The 18,926-nt window shown below is 36.3% G+C and overlaps 2 protein-coding genes across 2 annotated transcripts; both read right to left on the minus strand.

Annotated features, from left to right (window-relative positions):
• Window positions 1-1,124: 1,124 nt before the first annotated feature.
• Window positions 1,125-1,772, minus strand: LOC138898967 (uncharacterized). Its single transcript, XM_070185077.1, has one exon. It carries the CDS (start codon window positions 1,770-1,772, stop codon window positions 1,125-1,127), a length of 648 nt encoding a protein of 215 aa, XP_070041178.1.
• A 9,299-nt stretch (window positions 1,773-11,071) lies between these two features.
• On the minus strand, window positions 11,072-15,789 carry LOC104101661 (uncharacterized). The gene is made up of 10 exons (XM_070185628.1): window positions 15,649-15,789; window positions 15,325-15,546; window positions 13,791-13,957; window positions 13,464-13,562; window positions 13,272-13,340; window positions 13,062-13,202; window positions 12,862-12,951; window positions 12,369-12,536; window positions 11,730-11,805; window positions 11,072-11,443 (listed from the first exon to the last, which is right to left on the minus strand). The coding sequence occupies exons 1-10, from the start codon at window positions 15,695-15,697 to the stop codon at window positions 11,316-11,318; spliced, it is 1,209 nt and encodes a 402-aa protein (XP_070041729.1). The 5' UTR covers window positions 15,698-15,789; the 3' UTR covers window positions 11,072-11,315.
• Window positions 15,790-18,926: the final 3,137 nt, after the last annotated feature.

Consider the following 18,926-nt stretch of genomic DNA (forward strand, 5'->3'; position numbering starts at 1 on the left):
CTCATACGTCAAGGAGCATTGTGACTTCAAGGATAATACTACTTCAAAAACTTGCCATTGATAGGGCCAATTCTCATGCCGTCCGCATCAACCAGCTTATAAGCCCCACTTGAGTAATCTTCTTGTACGGCATATGGCCCATCCCATTTTGAAGTGAATTTTCCTACAGGTTTATAGGAAGTAATAATGGGTCTTCATACGGCAAGGACTTGATCTCCTACTTGAAAGGATATCGGGCGAACTCTTTTATTGAAGGCGCGAGACAATCGAGCTTGATAACGTTCAAGACTCTGTTGAGCTTCCAACCTCTTCTCATCAAGAGCCTCTAACTCTGCTAATCGAAGTCGAGCATTTTATTCATTAGTGATCCCTTCTTGAATAGCTAATCATAATGAAGGTATTTGATGCTCGAGTGGCAAGACGACTTTGACTCCATAAAAGAGTGAATAAGGGGCCGCTTGTGTTGGCATGCTGTGAGTTGTCTTATATGCTCACAGAGCTTCTTCCATATGGTCATGCCAATCTCGTTTGGATTTGGAGAAAACTTTCTTTAATAAGTTGCATAGAGTCTTGTTGAATGCCTCGGCTAGACCATTGGCGGCAACATTGTACATAGAAGAGTTACTTTGCTTGAAGCCAAAGAGATCACAAATCTTGTTCATCAATCTATTGTCAAATGGATTGCCATTATCCATTATTATGTAACGAGGAATGCCAAAGCGATAGATTATATTTACTCGGATGAAACTTGCAACATTTTCCTTCTTCACTTCCTTAAGAGCCACAACTTCAGCCCATTTTGAGAAGTAATCAGTTCCAACCAAGATGTATAGGTGCCCACCAGAGGACTTTAGCAGTGGTCCAACAACATCCAATCCCCAAGCGTCAAACAGCCAGGATGCAACAGTCGGGTGCAACATTTCGGGAGGCTGATGAATAAAATTCACGTGGAATTAGCAAGCCTTGCATCTTTGAGTGTAGTCCAAGCAATCTTTTACCATCGTTGGCCAATAATATCCCATCCTTTTTATATGAAAGTGGAGCTTTGGTCCGGACTGGTGTGACCCACATACCCGAGAATGTGCTTCTTGCAAAGCTTGGACTGCTTCATCTTCCCCTAAGCATCACAAGAGTACTCCCACAAATGACCTTCTATATAGAGTATCTTTGTAGTAAAGGAAGCGAGGTGCACGACGACGGATTTCAGTCCTTCTCCTCCGATTTTCTGGAAGTATCCCATAGCTTAAGTAGTCAATGATGGCCTGTCTCCATTCTTCCTTCTCAATTTTAGAAATAGCGACAAGATGCTCGAGTTCATTTTGTTCACTTTCACCCTCATTTGGCGGCGGTACTACGCATGTTTGGTAGATAGTAACTTGCGCTTGATTTGGAAAGGTTAACGATGAAGCTAGGGCAGCTAAAGCATCATCCTTCTTGTTTTCTTTCCTAGGCACATGTTTAATAGTCACGTCACCGAGCCACCCCATTAATTTTTTAGCATAATCATGATATGGGCGTAGTTCAGGTTTCTTGACCTCGTAACTACCTAAAAGCTGGTTGATCACTAACTGAGAGTCACCAAATACTTGCAACTGAAACCTCTTCATTTCGACAGCTATTTCAAGCGCAAGTATTAATGCTTGATACTCAGCAACGTTGTTAGAGCAGTGTTGTGTCAACGTAAAAGAGTAGGGCAAAACTTCTCCTTGAGAGGTGACAAATACTACGCCAACACTAGCTCCTTCGCGATGTGCAACACCATCAAAGTACATCTTCTATGGAGGTTAAACTTCAATGACCATTGTGTCCTCATCAGGTAGTTCGTCAGTTAGCTCCCAATCATCAGGTATAGGGTGATCTGCCAAGAAGTCTACTAACGCTTGTCCTTTTATAGCCTTTTGAGGGATGTACACATTTTCAAATTGTTGAAACTGGAGGTACCACCTTACTAGTCGATCACTAAGGATAGGCTTTGACATCACAAACTTGATGGGATTTGCTATAGAAATAAGACGAAAAACATGAGCTTGAAAGTAGTGCTTCAACTTTTGGACTGAGAAGACTAGTGCTAAACATAACTTTTCGATTGGAAAATAATTCAGCTCATTTGGTGTCATCATCCTACTCAAGTAGTAATGAGAATTTTATTTTCCTTCACTATTTTCTTGGGCCAACAGCGCTCCAACAGACCTTTTTTGTGCTGAAATATATAGTATCAACGGCTTTCCAGGTATAGGGGCTACCAAAACCAGAGGCTTCATCAAGTAAGTTTTGATGCTTCCAAAGGCATTGCTACAAGCTTGGTCCCACTTGAAAGGAACGCCTTTCTTTATGAGGCGACTGAATGCTTGGCACCTCCCAGCTAGGTTCGAGATGAATCTCCTAAGGTATGCTAGCTTTCCTTACAAACTTTTCAATACATGAATATCGCGAGGCTCATGCATCTTCAAAATGGCATCCACTTTGGCTTGATCAATTTCGATCCCTCGATGTCGGACAATGAAACCAAGGAACTTTTCATAGGTAACTCTAAAGGCACATTTCAATGGATTCATCCTAAGTTTGTACCTACGGAGCAACTCAAATACCATTCTCAAGTCTTTCAAGTGGTCGCTCTTCTCTCTTGATTTTACCACCAAGTCGTCAACATAACATTCGACATTTTTGTGGAGAAGATCATAAAAAATATTTTGCATAGCCATTTGGTAAGTAGCACCAGCGTTCTTCAAGCCAAAAGGCATTACCTTGTACCAATAAATACCCTTGGGGGTACGGAATGCAGTAAGCTCTTCATCTTTTGGCGCCATGCGAATTTGGTTATAGCCCGATGAACCGTCCATAAATGATATTTCCTCGTACCTAGTAGTAGCATCAATCATCAACTTTGGAATAAGATGCGGGAATTCATCTTTGGGACACGCATTGTTGAGATCTCTGAAGTCAACGCATACCCGAATCTGGCCATTCTTCTTCCTTACAGGTACAATACTTGAGACCCATGTTGGGTATTTGACTTCGCGAATAAAGCCATCTTTAATAAGTTTGTTAACTTCACTTTTGATCAAGGGAACCAAGTCCGGCCTAAAGCGCCTTTGGGCTTGCTTAACAGGACGAGTGCCATTCTTGACTGCAAGGTGATGAACTGCTACTTTAGGGTCCAATCCATGCATCTCTTTGTAACTCCAAGAAAATACATCCTTGAACTCCTTGAGTAACTCGATATAAGTGCTTTCTTCATCGATTGCTAGTAAAGCACTTAGGTATATGGGCCTTGGTTCTTCATTTGTGCCAAGGTTAACTTCTTTTAAGGCATCAATCATTGCCTTCACCCCTTCTTTAAGTTCCGGGGGAGCATCTTTCGCATCTTCATCTTCTTGAGGGTCCCCATCATTGAAGGATATGTGATAACACGGAGAAACATCCTCTAATTTCTCGTCATCCTTCATTGGAGATGAAACACCGTGCTCGCCTTGTGTAGTGACATGATTTCAAAGAACCCACACTTTCTTTGTATTCATCACATTCTTTAGTGTAGACCATAGTGTATGGCTTAACCTTTAGTACCTTATCACACAAAATCATGACTTTTGTTTGTCGCCTCATTCTAGAAAGAACCAAACTTTGGAAATCCTTAGATATCTTCTGAAATTTGGGTGAAACGGGTGTTCTTGTATTTCGATAATTTCTTTGGAACTTATTCCCTTTCTTTAATGGACCCAATATCTCAAACACGGAAGTCCTCACAGTTGATTTTCCAAGTCGATCAAAGATAGAAGGCTTATTAGAAGCGGCAGATTCATCTTCTACGGTGATATAATTTTTGCTCGCCCTTCTTATGGAGATGCGCACTGGTGACAGTTGCTTGTATCCCAAACCTTCACGTGGTTGCCTCATCGCAGCTTCTGATGGGAGCTTCCCTAACTTTGACGGCTCATTGGGATTGTATCTAGCTTTTGCAAATAACCTGTAAGCGTTAGGATCAAAACCTTCATCTGTTCGCTTTGTAGGGAGTGCCACATTCTACAAACGATTTTGGGCCACAAACCCTGCAAGTGGCTTTGAGGACAACTTTACTGCCTCAATTCATTTTACCAAAAGAGTTAACTCCTTTAGCATGTTAGTTTGGAGATTAGATGATCCACCTTCATCTTTCTTCCTTTTAGGGACATATTGGAGCTCATGAGTTACTTTCTTGCCATAAGACGTAATATCCCCTCTATAAGATTTATTCGAGTTAGGTTGTACCTCTTCAGCAACAGCTTTGGCTCTACCAGTAGTCACCTCAACTATTTTGTGGGCACGTCATTCTTGCTTTTCATGACATCATCAGCTTTTAGCTCCTTCACAATGCGGTTCTTCAAGTAGAACTTTGCATCGGCGAAGTGTGACTCAGCCTCGGTGAATGGCTCGTCATCAGCAACTATCTTCTTCTCTACTTCACCATTGTAGTATTTTAAACATTGATGGTAGGTAGATGGAACTACTTTATTCTCATGTATCCAAGGCCTTCCAATCAAGACGTTGTATGAAGTCTTTGCATCGATCACATGCAGCCATGCACTTGATTGTATATCTTCAATGTTGATTCCTAACCTAATTGCACCTATGGCTCTTTGCTCTATTGGTTGAATCCATGAATCATGACATGACTTTCCGAGAATTCGTTCACGGGAATACCAAGTTCTTTCACAATGTGAATTGGCAAGATGTTCACTGAGGATCCTCCATCAACCAAAATTCGATTTACCTTTTCATCGCGCATATAGCCAACCAGGTACAACAAGCGGTTATGAGGAGTGTTACCTAGTAGAAGATCATCATTTGCGAACGTAACCTTTTCCTCACAAACATTAACTTCTTGAGGAATGGACTCGATGAGCTTTTTCGAAGATGGTGCCGATGGTAGGTCATCACTCTTTTCTTCACCTTTCTCAGCATGGCAACAAGAGGTATCAATACCCTCATGGGAAATCTTCGTGCGGAACCAACTTGGTAAGAACTCCTCCAAGGTCACTAGATGCCGTGGCTTTTGAGGATGGTGCACCTCTACTTTTGCTTTCTTCAAATGCTTAACTAGATTCCATCTCCTTGGTCCTTTCACCATCATTTTCCTTGTTGGTTGTTCTATTAATTCTTTTCGTGGGCTCCTTTTGTGGAGCTTACGGTGAGTCACCAACGTCCAACCCTCATCATCATCATCGTTGTCTACTTTGACTTTGTTATTCTCCATTAATTCTTCATCTTTGATTTCTTTTAAACTGCATAGCTCATCTAGACTAAATGAGCCAAAGGTGATAGAAACTTGGTTCGCACTTGCTTTCTCATCTTCAAGCACGATCTTCTTTTCACGAGCCAAGTCCATAACTTTGTCCTTGAAGACAAATCACTTCTCTAGAGGGTGGCTCACGAGTCGATGGTATTTGCAGTAATTTGGGTCATTCATTTTACCAGCTTCATTTGGCCGCTTCATCTCCAGAAACTCAATGAGATTTAACTCGAGGAGTTCTTCAAAAATTATTGGCACATCAGAATCTAGAAATGGGTACTCCTTCTCTTGCATTTCTTTTAGAGTCAACTTTCCACTTGGTTTATCTTGAAAAGAAGTGGATTTCGTATTCTGCTTCTTGCTCACCTTCGTTGTGAACTTCACAGGTGATGTGTTGACATTCATAGCTTCTTTGTTTTCATACTTGGGTGCAAAATTGCTCCATTTCCTGACTTCATGGTGGTCGTTCCCTTTGCGAGGCTCATAGATAGGCAGCCTTTCATTTCCAGCGGAGGCCATGCTTAACTCCATGTCATGGGCACGAGTCGCAAGTTCTTCAAATGTGCTAGGCTTGATAACTTGTAAGATGTAGCGTAGACCCCAATGCATGCCTTGGATGCACATCTCTATTCCAGAAGCTTCACTAAGCCTGTCTTTACAGTTGAGGCTTACATTCTTCCAACGATTGATAAAGTCAATAACTGGTTCTCTCTTTTGTTGACGAGTATTCGTAAGTTCTATCATACTCATAGTACGTCTCGTGCTATAAAAGCGATTGAGGAATTATTGCTCTAGTTGATCCCAACTATCAACAGATCCAGCCTCGAGGTCTGTGTACCAATCAAAAGCATTTCCTTTTAATGAGCGGACAAACTGCTTGACGAGGTAATCTCCATAAGTCCCAGCATTGTTGTATGTCTCAACGAAGTGCGTCACATATTGCTTTGGATTGCCTTTGCCATCAAACTGTTGAAATTTCAGAGGTTGATAGCCGACAAACATCTTCAACATATCGATCCTTGAAGTGTACGACTTTGCGTATGTAAGAGAGGACTTGGTAGCAACTTCGTACTTGCTTTTAATAGTTCCTTCAATGAACTCTTTTAGTTGATCGATTGGAATCATCCCTTCAGATGAGGCAGGGATAGCCTTAGCGGATGCTACTTGTCTTGGAGGAGAATCACTCTCTGGAACTTCTGGGAGCTTGACAGGTGCGTGGGTGGATTCTTCTTCCATCAAGATTCCCAACCTATCTGTTAGCTTGTCGATTCTAGCATTTTGATTTTGCATGCACTTGGTCAAGCCAGCGATTTCTTCCGTCAAGTTTGCCAACTGCTCCTCCACAGGTGAAGTGTTTGTCACTATGGCTTGCATGATTGTCGTGGACGATGGAGAATAACATGGATTGTCACACAGATTGATCTTCGATTGGCTCACGCTATGTGGTATAAGTGGGGAGGATCCATCACTTGAAGCATCATCATCTTCCTTCACAACAAAGTACTTGGATCCGGAAAGGTCAAGTAGAGCAAGAGTTTTCTTGATCTTTTCAACAACATCGTTTCCTCCTTCGGGTGCGTTTGTGGAAGATCTTGCTCCTTTTTAGGATGAAGCTCTGAAAATAGGGGTTGATGCAGACGACATGAGAATCGGCCCTATCAATGGCAAATTTTTGAAGAAGTATTATCCTTGCAGTCGCAACGCTCCTTGACACATGAGCCTAAATTGCATGCTCTAACACTCCTGGCTCATAAGAGTATAAACTGTGTACAACCCAAAAAATAAAAGACCAAAAGATATTGCAACAATCGTAGTATTTGATTTCAAATGATATGAGTGTACAATCTCTATGGATCCTCTGATTCTTCTTTCCAATAGTAAATAAATTCAAGGGACCTTGAGCTTGATCTTGAATCTATATTTGTTACCACGGATGTTGATCTTGGATTCAACTAGCACAAACTTTGATTTGAACTCGTACTCCTTGAATCTTGATTTGTTCTTCGTTCTTGAGCTTGATTTGTTCTTTGTTCTTGAGCTTGAACTTGTTTTGTTCTTCGTTCTTGAGCTTGAACTTGATTTCTTGAACTTGAACTTGATTGCTCAAAGCTTGAAACTTATAGAGAAATTTGTGGCTCTTGATCCACGATCTCTCTCTTGCTTCTTGTTATAACTTTTGGTCCAAAGCTTCCAAAAGTAACATCAAGGATGCTTTCCACATCAGCATAAAACCTGGAATTAGCAGCCTTGGTGGAAGTTGAACTGGAGTTGGTTTTCTTTGAAGCCATTTCAATGTTCTTGAACTTTGGTGATTGAAAAGTTGAGATGAGAGGTAGAGATTGTCCCTACCAGGTGTGCCAGATTTGTAGACAATAAATTTGCGTCGAGAAAATAATCGAGACTAAAAAATATTGCAACAATAGTAGTATTTGATTTCAAATAATATGAGTGTACAATCTCTATGAATCCTCTAATTCTTCTTTCCAAAAGTAAATAAATTCAAGGGCCTTTGAGCTTGATCTTGAATCTATATTTGTTATCACGAACGATGATCTTGAATTCAACTAGCACGAACTTTGATTTGAACTCGTACTCCTTGAATCTTGATTTGTTCTTCATTCTTGAGCTTGAACTTGATTTTTTGAACTTGAACTTGATTACTTGAAGCTTGAAACTTGTAGAGAATTTTGCGGCGTTTGATCCACGAGCTCTCTTTTGCTTCTTGTTATAACTTCTGGTATCTTTTCTGGGTTATGAAGACCCCTATTTATAGTTGTGGGAGGGAAGAGTTATGATAAAAATAAACTCTTTCCGTCCAATCAGATTGAAGAGTGACAAGACCGCATTTGATTGGCCAGAACATGTCACTTGCACATGTGACGCGATTTCATTGGCTTTTTAATGTGACTTGGCATGCCATGTCATTTTGACACGTGGCATGATCCTATTGGCTCTTCCGTTTGACTTGGCACGCCACGTCATTTGACACGTGGCACCAAACTAGGCCTCTAGAAAAATGACATTTTGGGCTTAATGAAGTGGGCTCATTATTTGTAGCCCAACTAAATAGGCTAGCCCAATACTTTGGAATTATTTATTTAATCCATATATATTGGATCAGACTTATATAATTAATCCAATTATATTAGCCCATAATATTTGTATGTACTAATATATATTGAATTTAAAATATAGTGCAAATTATTTTATGAATTTAATTCCAATAAAATTTATATGCCTACATATGTCACTTGGAATTTCGGAAAGTGAATCCTCTCTTTCAGATCCTGGCCTTGGTAGAACTTGTCTTTGATTGGGATTTCGATTGAAAAGATGTTAGGCCACTTCCTCGTGTGCCTAAGAACTCGAGGCAATCTCGATTGAAGACAATTCAATATTTTCCTACTCAATCTTCTTTATACAAATAGGACTCGATCAAAGGGGAGCATAAGCAAGTTTAGTGGTAGAAATCTCTGTAATCAATCGATGGGAACCTCGAAGCTGTCTGGGGCAGGAGAAAACTGGTTCGTACCAAATATTATTTCTTTTATACTTATATTTTATATTGCTTAAATTTTTTAATATATATTATTTTATGTTTTATACTTTAATTACGTAAAACTAAATAATTAATAATTTTTTTTAGAATAAATGTTTAACATTTCTCCTTTTTAAATAATGCTAATTGTAAACTAAATATTTTATGTCATTTTGTAGTAATTTGACACTCAAAAGTACTTTTTGAAAAAATTGACCAAACATAATTTGCTTATCAAATATCGCAAAAAATACTTTCAAATAAATTGGCCAAACACAAACTGCTAATCCCAAAAGTATTTTTTTAAATAACAATTTTGAACAAAAATACTTTTTAAAACAAGTAATTTTTGGTAGCTTGACCAAACATGCTCTTACACCTTGAACTACTTGATATATGTATAAACCCATGCCTAAGGACTTAATAAAGCGTATGTCCGCCTCCATCTTATATCAGTAAATACAAAAAACAAATGTTGATTTATTATTAGTTTGTGACATTAATAAGTGCAAATTGATCATTTTAAATCTTTATTCTTTCTAAGAAAAAAAATTGAGCACGCATATAGTAAATATCAAAAACATGATGTGGTTGCATTCCGGGGCGGACCCGAGATTTTGTGCAAGCGGGTTCAATCTTGGAAGTATATAACTTTAGTCGTAAAATAGTAGTTGTCAAGGGTTCAAATAAAATATTTATACAAAATCTACACAGTTTTAATCCTAATTTATATATATATACAGTATTATTTTTTGATAAAACAGGTTCAGTTGAACCCGCTAGCCACCACGTGGATCCGCAATGCATTCAATATTAGAGATTGCATATTTCTTCATGGTAAGAATTTTCTGTCACCGAATATTTATACTAAATTATGTCAACTTACCATGATTAAATGTTTAGATGAGGTGGAGGGTTGGTTATCGAACATAGAGCTACTATTATGCACAGCGACTGCTTCCTAGCTCATTATTTCATACAAGCGATTTGATTATGGCCATCACTTTATGGCATGTGAAATTTCTTTCCTGTCTAAGAATTTAGGTTATCAAAGCAGTAATGCACATAACATATAAAATAATGATTATTTTAGTTTTCTTTGTTCTAGTAGATCTCAGTTTAACTGTTCATGATTGTAAATGATCATTGACATCCAACAAACGCATCCCACTAGCAAAGCTAGCAAGCAGCAACTTCACAGTTTATCAAAAAGATAACAATATAATGGGACTAGTTTATCATTGACTCGATAAAGGGAACTTGAATTGACAGTATCTATTCTCGGTCTCCTTTCTTTTTATTTTCTTTTTCTTTTTTGTCCTTGCGGCTGTTAGGAAAATAATTCTCAAACCGTTTAGATCTGAGACAGTTTTTTGCAGCTATTAGAATAATTCTTTCTAACTTGTTTGGGCTGATGCATAGTTATGAGAAAAAAAAATCAGAAATAACCTAATTTACAATTCGTGATTGAGAAATAGTACCAATTTTAAAAGTAATAAAAATTTAGCCATTTTTTAATATAAAGATAAAATATAAACAAAAACAAGTTTAAAATTCGAAAAAATTTCAGCATAAAATGCTATAGTTCAAATTTTTTATATGTGAGATTCCACCATAATATACTGAAATTTTATAATATACTGGAGTGCCAGTATAATATGCCGAAAGTTTATACGTAAAAATTTCATAATCCAGCATATTATGATAGAATTTTTCGTATTTCAGCTAGAAAAAATAACCTAGCTCATGCTAGTAATTCATTGTCATTGTCCTTGCAGGCCGCAGCTATCATAAAGGTCAAGTCTATAAACTAGTGACGGCAAATATTTATCTGCACCTGTGTTTACACCAAATTAAATATTTTAATTTCAGTACTTACTTGATATAAACATCCGATGCAATAAATTTTTACCAATAATAATTGATTAAATGTTTACAGTTAAAAGGCTGAATATCGGTTATATGGAAGTAGCATTTGATAATGGGAGTGATCGGATCACTATAGTCTATATTTAGCTCAAACTGTTTATATAGTCAAAAAAAAAAAAATCATAATAAGTTTGCACTTATCTGAGTAGTGAATGCAGTGATATTTAGTATTTAATAATTTAGAATCTTAAATTCATCTTTATCATGATACTAGTTTATGTCTACTTCCTTTCCTTTCACAATAAAAGGAAAAGAGTAAATTTGTTTTATAAAAAAGTAATTCGGTGCACTAAGCTCTTGCTATAGACAAAATCCGGAAAAGGATCGGACCAAAGATATCCAAAAGGTAGAATCAAATATTCAGATCAGATCATCTCTTTATATAGGGCATGACGGATATGGAGTTATGTGACTTGCGTCTAACCAACACATCACCAAACCCTGGAAGCTTTAGGAGAGTGAATCCTTTAACTGAGATCTTTAGTTTAAATGCCATAGCCAGGTTCCTACATTAGTATCATCATCAAGAGCTTGAAGGTCACTCATTTGTCAACAAAAAAGCGCAAATGCGCGGAAACTAACTCACTTCTCAACAATAAATTCTTTAATTTGTATTCCAGTATGCCGAGCACCTCCCTGTACTAGGAGGCAAACCTCATCGCCAACTTTGAGTGAGGTCACAGGAATTGTTGTTCGTTGATATCCCTCCTCTGCAAAAATATATGGAATGTTAGACCCTTTTTCTTAATTAACCAAGAAATCCCGAAAGTTAGTGAAGCACGGTTCGAAGCTCGGCGGATAATGGGGCTACCCCTCTATCCTTCTCCACTTAAATACCAGTTGTTTATGTATGGCAAGATTCAAACCCGTGACTTGCGCTTAACCCACACATCACATATAGCGCCCTTACCACCAGACCAAAGCCGTAGAGTATATGGGATGTTAAACCTCAAAAGGAGCAAACAGAGAAAAAGCTGCTGCATCTCAAAGATTTACCTTGAAGCGGAGAGACTAATCTAACTGTTTCCGCATTCTGCAAGAGTATAGAGTAGCTTTCATTTTCGGATTCTACCTGCATTATACAATTTCCCAATCAAATTAAAAATTAGTGTCAATTAGACAAATGCTCTCGGCTAAAAGATTAACCCAGTCAAAGAGTTTTGACCTTATCCTACATTTTCATGTATGAACAGGTTACAAGTTGCAGGTGCTGAAACTATTGTTAAGAACAGTTCTATGACTTACACGACAGAGCTAAAACTAAAGGATGTTTTCCAACTGATCATTTGCTGGTGCACTCATGCCTCGCGCCCAATTCTTTTACTCTTGAAAACAAGAAGTTTCATCCAGAAGTTAAATACTTCAAGTACATCAAGTGTACACCAATGTTTGCAGATAGCAACTTTGCTTTTCTCCATAAAAAGAAAAAGCTATGGTATCCTTGTCAAACTACTGCATCCAGCTAATTTGCTCTATTATCCTACTTGAGATTCCTTATGATTAATAGTTGTCTCATGCTTGTATCCATAGTCACACTATGTCAAAGTTACACGAGCACACATCTCAATAGTTAAATAAACAAGCAAAGAAGGTACAGACCATTTTATTTAGCATAAGGTGGAATGCATCACACACCTTCGCTTCCACAAGGATAAGTGGTCTAGTCTCAATCTTTACACGTCCAACAATAGCTGTTCGCTGCATCCCCCTTTGATCAACCACAATGACCTCTTTGCCAGACTTGAGCTCCGAGAGATAGCTAGTCTTTCCTCCTGGAACAGTAACATATGCATGAACAGGCCCCTGCCAAAGTCCAAACAATTGTCATATATTCTAGTTTGAGATGCATTACCACAATTCAACTCATTGAAAAGAGTTAAGGTCGAGGATTTGGAACAAATAGCTTATAGAAGTCATTACCAGGAAAATGCAATTAAGGTAATAGTAGAGTTCTTCTCTAGGAAGTTAGCATCAAGCCCCAGTTTGTGAAGGTAAACTATTTTACAAACCAGAAATGCTCATGAAACTTTGAAATAACCAAAGACACTTTCACCATCAACTTATCCGTTCCATGTTAGTTCTAGCTTTTCCATTACTGAACATTTAAATGGCTTAGTACGAGACGCACCGCATTAACTCGAAAAGGCCGGCTAGAAATGTAATTTGACTCCAAGCATTCAGAGTGAACAAGGAAAAGGCCTCTTGCAAAGGATCCAACCTAAGGAAAAAACAACAAAATGAAATTGAAATTCCATAAAGTAAGATGCAAAAATGAACCCATATGTAAACAGTAAACAAACAGAAATAGACAGAAAAATAGGAGCAAACCAGAAGTCCTTCACCAGGTCTCATGAGGCTACAAATATCCACACAGACACGGTCACCCATTCCAGTCGCTTGAACACGAGTTATTTTGGCTTTGGTCAAGTTCAACAGACTGTCTACTTCATGTCTTCTGTCAAAATAACCCTAACAATGATAACTGACATCAAAATAAAATCTTCGCCAAGGAAGACTGCCCTTTCTAAAAGGCACTACCTTCAGGTCAAGGATTGCCCCGACATCCTCAACTTTCATTACTACACCACCCAAACCGTGTTCCAAGGCCTGGAAAAGAAGAAAGGATGAGTGAAACTTGGCACTTTTGAATAGCAAAATTCCACTTTAAATGCCTTAAAGTCCTCTACTTTGTGGGAGAAGTTACTTCCTTATGACTTAAAGTTCAACCACCTCAAGAAAGACTTGAGCTTCTGACTGTGTCTTTGAGACAGCAAGTACAGTTTTCTGAGTGCCTTGAAAAGCCGCAACAATATTTTCTGCAGGTATCACCTATGGAATAAACAAACACAAACCAGCAGTTGAAGTAGACTCATATAAGATGAGAAGTTAATGTACTTGGAGCGATACAAGGGTCAGCCAAATAAAACAACTAGAGGCAGAACCAGTATGAACCATACAAATTCAATACGCTAATACATACAACCCAACTCGTCCAACCCACCTATGGGCTATGGAACAAATGCAAATAATTTTGTGAAGAAGAAAAGCAATAAGTACCTGCCAATCTAATAGATCAACAACAACATTATCTGCCTGTTCCTCCAATATGTGTAGCTGTTCTAACTGCTGAGGAGAAGAAACCTCAGCAAATGCAGCAACTCTCTGATGCTCGTGATCAAAGAGACCCCCCTCTTCAACAAAGAGAGGAGATATCATTGCAATTGCTGCACGTGATAGAACCAGAATTGCAGCGAAATAATCAAACATTATATAAAACCTCACAGTTCTCATTCCAAAATGCACATCCATGCTCAACATTCATAGGTAATCTGGAAAAAAACATGTACAGGATATAGAATCAGGCAAACCCCCTCTTGTTTCTCATTATCGTGTCCGGAAATTCTGAATTTTGCCACGTACTATCAAACATCCTAAATTCTCACTAATACATACTTGGCAGGTCTGGGATTTAAAGACAATGGTTAGTTGTTTATTCCTGCAAACTTGGGGTACATTCCTCCCAATTCGAAGTATTTTCCGGAAAATGTAAATATTCCTTTTACAAGGAAAATAAAAGGTTTAAACTTCCCTTATCATAGAATTAAATAAAGAGAGAAAAAAGGTTTAAACTTTTGGCGGGAAAAAAACTTCAATTTGAGAAAGTTTAAACCTTATTGACTACAACAAACAACCAGTTGTGACAATAAATAAAAAAATTGTGACTATGCACGGGTAGCACAATCTGCTCTCTCGCAGCCACTACTCTAATAAAAAGCACCTAATACCCCACTAAATATAAGTCACCAAACTAATAGATAAAGAGGCGGATGTAGCGTTCTGACTACAGTTTCAACCGATCCCAGTACGCTTGATACATAATATAGGTATATATGTGAAAAATACTAAAACTTTAACAAATATTAAATTCTGAATCCATAATTTTAAAGGTACAATGAGTTAAGTGCTTAAACCCTTAAGCTTGACCTCGTCAAGCTTAATCCTGGATCCACCTCTAAATTACATATACATATTTTTTCAAATTTGCTTTCACTGCTTAAATTTTGGATCCACCTTAGCTCAACTCAGAACAAGTTGTGCTCATTTTTTTATGACGGTTATGCCTCATTTAACTTATACACAACATTGTAAAGAACTTTTATATTATCATGTTACTTTTACCTATTGTGGCACGTAACCTACCTTATTTTTAAGATTACAAATCCCATTTTATTAGGAGAGTTACCCGGTAGATATCTTGTGTGACATGATAATATAAAATTCTTTTCACACTTTCGGTGTATATAAGTTAAACTCTACAGTTTAAGTTCTGTGCACAGTCGGTGTATAGATTCTTTAATCTATCTAATTAAGTTCACTCACAACAATTGGTAAATCTTACTAGTAGCTAAGCCTAATACGGTAACCTGGATAATAGAAGAATAAATTGTTATAACCAGTTACATTGGCTTGATGGTGTAAAAATACTTTGCACTGTCACTGTATATAACTTAAGTCCTAACCTCTATACATACTTACCAACAACTGAAAAACAAATAAAAAAATATTGTTTTAAAAATAAAAAGAAACTTACAAGACCAGTCAAGGGCAAGATCTTGACGATTGGAAGGGAAGATGAAAGTATTCCAACCTCTCTCCACAGCAGCAGTCATCACTTGCTGGTTCTCTGTCCATATCCAAACTATTTTCTTCGACTTTGATGTTGTAATTGCACACATTTTAGCCACTCTATTAACACGAGATATTGTTCCCTTTTTACTGGAGAAATCAGCGTATCTACAATTTTTCCATTTACCTACAGAAAAAGAAAACAAAGAATCAACATTTGATACTTTGTATTGTTGTGATTTAGAAACCTATATAAATAACTAATATTGCACAGGGTGAGTTGAAGTACCTGGAACTTTAGGGTAAGAAACAGAAAGTGAAGATAAGACTATAGCCATTTCTGTTGATCATCAAGGAAAGGAAGCAACCGTTCCTGTTTTTCTCTCTGTAGTAGATTACATTTTTGTCCCCACACGAAAATGTGTGGTTTCGATCTTTATCAGATTTCTCTTTGAGGTGGTTTGATTGGTCGCAGTAAATAATTTCAAAAGTTGCACTGGTGTAGTAAATAATACTTTTAATTCAGATTATTCAAAAGTAATTCCAGATAATTCTATTTAACTAGCATTCATTGATAAATAAGTAACCTACAACAAATAGTAAAATTCATTATACCAGTCAATGCATATTACTTAAAGGATTTTTACCGATATGTACTACATTAGAAATTTATTTACCCTCGCTGTTTAGGTTTTAACTTAATTACAAGTTGATATATAATTTATCAATTATATACAAATTAGTATTAATGAGTACCCCATTATATTAAGAATTGAATAGGGAATTCCCTCTTCGCTCTCTCTCTTCGATCTCTCTTTCTCATTCTCTATCATTATTCTTATATTAATATCTTCATGTGAATTAACTGAAGAAATGATACTAATGTTAAATGAAAAAAAAAGAGAAGATTAGTACCTAGCAAAGTTCTTGCTTCAGATCCTATGAAAACGAGGAAGTAAATAAGAAAGAAATTAGCTTTGATGAAGAGAATCATTTTAGTTATCATTCTTTTAGCTTTTTGGAATCAATAAACAAAATAGTATTAATTAGAAGCGAGTAGAGTAAATTGGAAACTATGTTAATCCATTAAAAACTCCATTGACGTCCATTAAAAAGCTTCAAAGCTTTGGAATCGAAAATGTAGTGTTATAAAATTATTTTTTGTTTGGATTGGGTGTTGTTGCAAATGATTGAGAATATCCGTTGGAGTTTATATCTCAAATTTGAGACAATTTGGTGAATATTCGAGGTAGTTTAGGTTGAAATTTCATATTGAAACTCGAAAAAGAAGACATGAACAAATTGTATATATTTTGTATGTCGAATTTAGAAACGATGTACAAAATATCTACAATTTACATAATTGTATATAAGTTGTATATAAATTGTATGTAAATTATAGTTTTTGACAGGATTATGTGCAAAAAATGTGTATTTATGTTATAAATAAATTGTAGATTTTGACCAAATTTGTATATATTTTGTAAAAAACTTTTGTTATTTCATGTAAATATGAAAACTTAGATAAAATCGGATAAATAAATTTAAAATCTTGTATATATACGAAAAAGTCTCATTACTTAAACATCTTCGTATTTAGTTGGTCGCATAAGAAAACTGATTTTCTCATAAGTGATGCCGCCTTTGATCGGAGGTATTAAGTTAATATCCACACTATTTATGAGATTTAAATATTATATTACATGAAATAGAATATAGAATAAGAATATATGTATGCAACAAAAGTATTTAGGGTATGTTTGGAAAGTCCCACAGTAATTGGAATTTGTATAATTACTAGGGTAGTAATTACACAGTCTAGTAATTACACAATATAGTAATTACGACGCTATGTTTGTTTGTCCTAACGTAATTACAGTGTAATTACAAATATTTTGTTTGGTTGCACAAGTGCAATTACACAGTTAAATAAAATTTTATATAAAGTAATTATCAAAATTTAAAAGTTAATATAATAAATATATGCCTATAAATAATTTTTTATATGTATAAATGATATTAAAATTGGTATTTAAGATGCATATTTTTTCTTGAATACACATTAATTAGTAATTATAGGTCTTTAATAACCTTGAGAAATTCTAATAAATTATCATTAGTCAGGACATTAATATCTAAGTCCTTAAATTGAGAATAGATATTATAAAACTCATCATCTGTGTTATTATTACAACACTGATTCTGCTTGCAGGGTCCATACTAATCATCTGAGGTAATATAATTTTCCTCATTTAGAACATGTCTAAATATGTTTATGGTTATATTTTCATGTTAGAAAGAGATTATAAACTCACTAATGGTGAAATCACTAAATCAGTCCCCCTCCCCCCCCCCCCAAAACTCTTTTAATTTATTTTACAGTTTTTTTAAAATTATTTGAAGATGATACTAGCAAAATTACTGCTAAGAATTTGAATACTATGCTCACGCAGAATAATTACACGAATATTTATATTAGATGGGAACTTTTTTGTTTATTAAAGACCTAGAATTAAGGTCCCAAATTATTGATAAAATGGATCAGTGGATGAATCTTCTCTATCACTATTTTCTGGAGAATTTTTCGGAGAAGAATTTAACAGAATCTTATATAAAGAGTCATTAATATTATCATCTATGTCAAGGTTCTTAATATTATCCTTGACTCTACAATCTTTAGCATAATGTCCTACTCTGCCTCATTTGTAGCAAGCATTAGGCCTATCAGATTTTATGAAATCCTTTCTATGCCTATAAGTATCTCTTCTATTATTCTTACGCTCTAATCTTTTATAAAAAGATCCTCTATTCTTCCTATGTTTATAAGACTCATGCTTATGTCTATAAGACTCGTTTTTATTAGTAGGGATATCTATGACAAATTGTTCACAGAATTCCCCTAGTTGTTGTCTTTCATTAAGACGATGCCGCTTAATTTTCTGATTTAGCTTAATCTCATTGCACAAAGCTAAACCTTCCTGTGTACATACACTAATAGGTTTTCCATAGGAATAGCTATTATAATCTATACTCATTGCTGGACAAATTAATAACAAAAATCCAAAAAATATCTACGAAGGATACTACAAAAGGTAAAGAGCAAATTGCTACCGCAAGTATCCAACCTCCTCCTGAGGTCAAAGACTTTAAGTTAAAAAGTCTAAAGGACCTAGAGAAATTATTAGATGAAAAATGTGAAGGATTCAAACTTAGTCCTTTAAATTTAGAGCATCTATCTTATGAGGATAGTAGACTAAAAGTCCATGAGGAGATAAATAAGATCTCAGAATTTTTTTCTCAAAAACCGGTCCAAAGGATGTTCTATTATCCTAGGCCAACTCCTCAAGATGTACTCTTAGAGGAACCTAATTTTAGTCATTACTCACAAAGTTATAACTGTACAGAAATCTATGAATGGAACATAGATGGTTTTACTGACCGCTATATTTATACTCAGGTACATAGAATGCTTATGTACAACACTATCTGCAAGGTTAATAAGAATTCCGAGAAAATCATTGCTGACATGATAGTAGCAGATTTTACTGGCCAATTGAAAGGCTGGTG

Source organism: Nicotiana tomentosiformis, chromosome 9 (assembly GCF_000390325.3).
Source record: "Nicotiana tomentosiformis chromosome 9, ASM39032v3, whole genome shotgun sequence".
NCBI lineage: Eukaryota > Viridiplantae > Streptophyta > Magnoliopsida > Solanales > Solanaceae > Nicotiana > Nicotiana tomentosiformis.

What these genes read in the sequence shown, in the direction of transcription:
- LOC138898967 (XM_070185077.1), bottom strand. Translation starts at nt 1,772, where the DNA reads ATGTACTTTGATGGTGTTGCACATCGCGAAGGAGCTAGTGTTGGCGTA.
- LOC104101661 (XM_070185628.1), bottom strand. Translation starts at nt 15,697, where the DNA reads ATGGCTATAGTCTTATCTTCACTTTCTGTTTCTTACCCTAAAGTTCCA. An exon ending in TTGATCTATTAGATTGGCAG is followed by an intron (nt 13,563 to 13,790) that starts GTACTTATTGCT and finishes TTTATTCCATAG; the next exon opens with GTGATACCTGCAGAAAATAT. An exon ending in ATTAGTCTCTCCGCTTCAAG is followed by an intron (nt 11,444 to 11,729) that starts GTAAATCTTTGA and finishes ATATTTTTGCAG; the next exon opens with AGGAGGGATATCAACGAACA.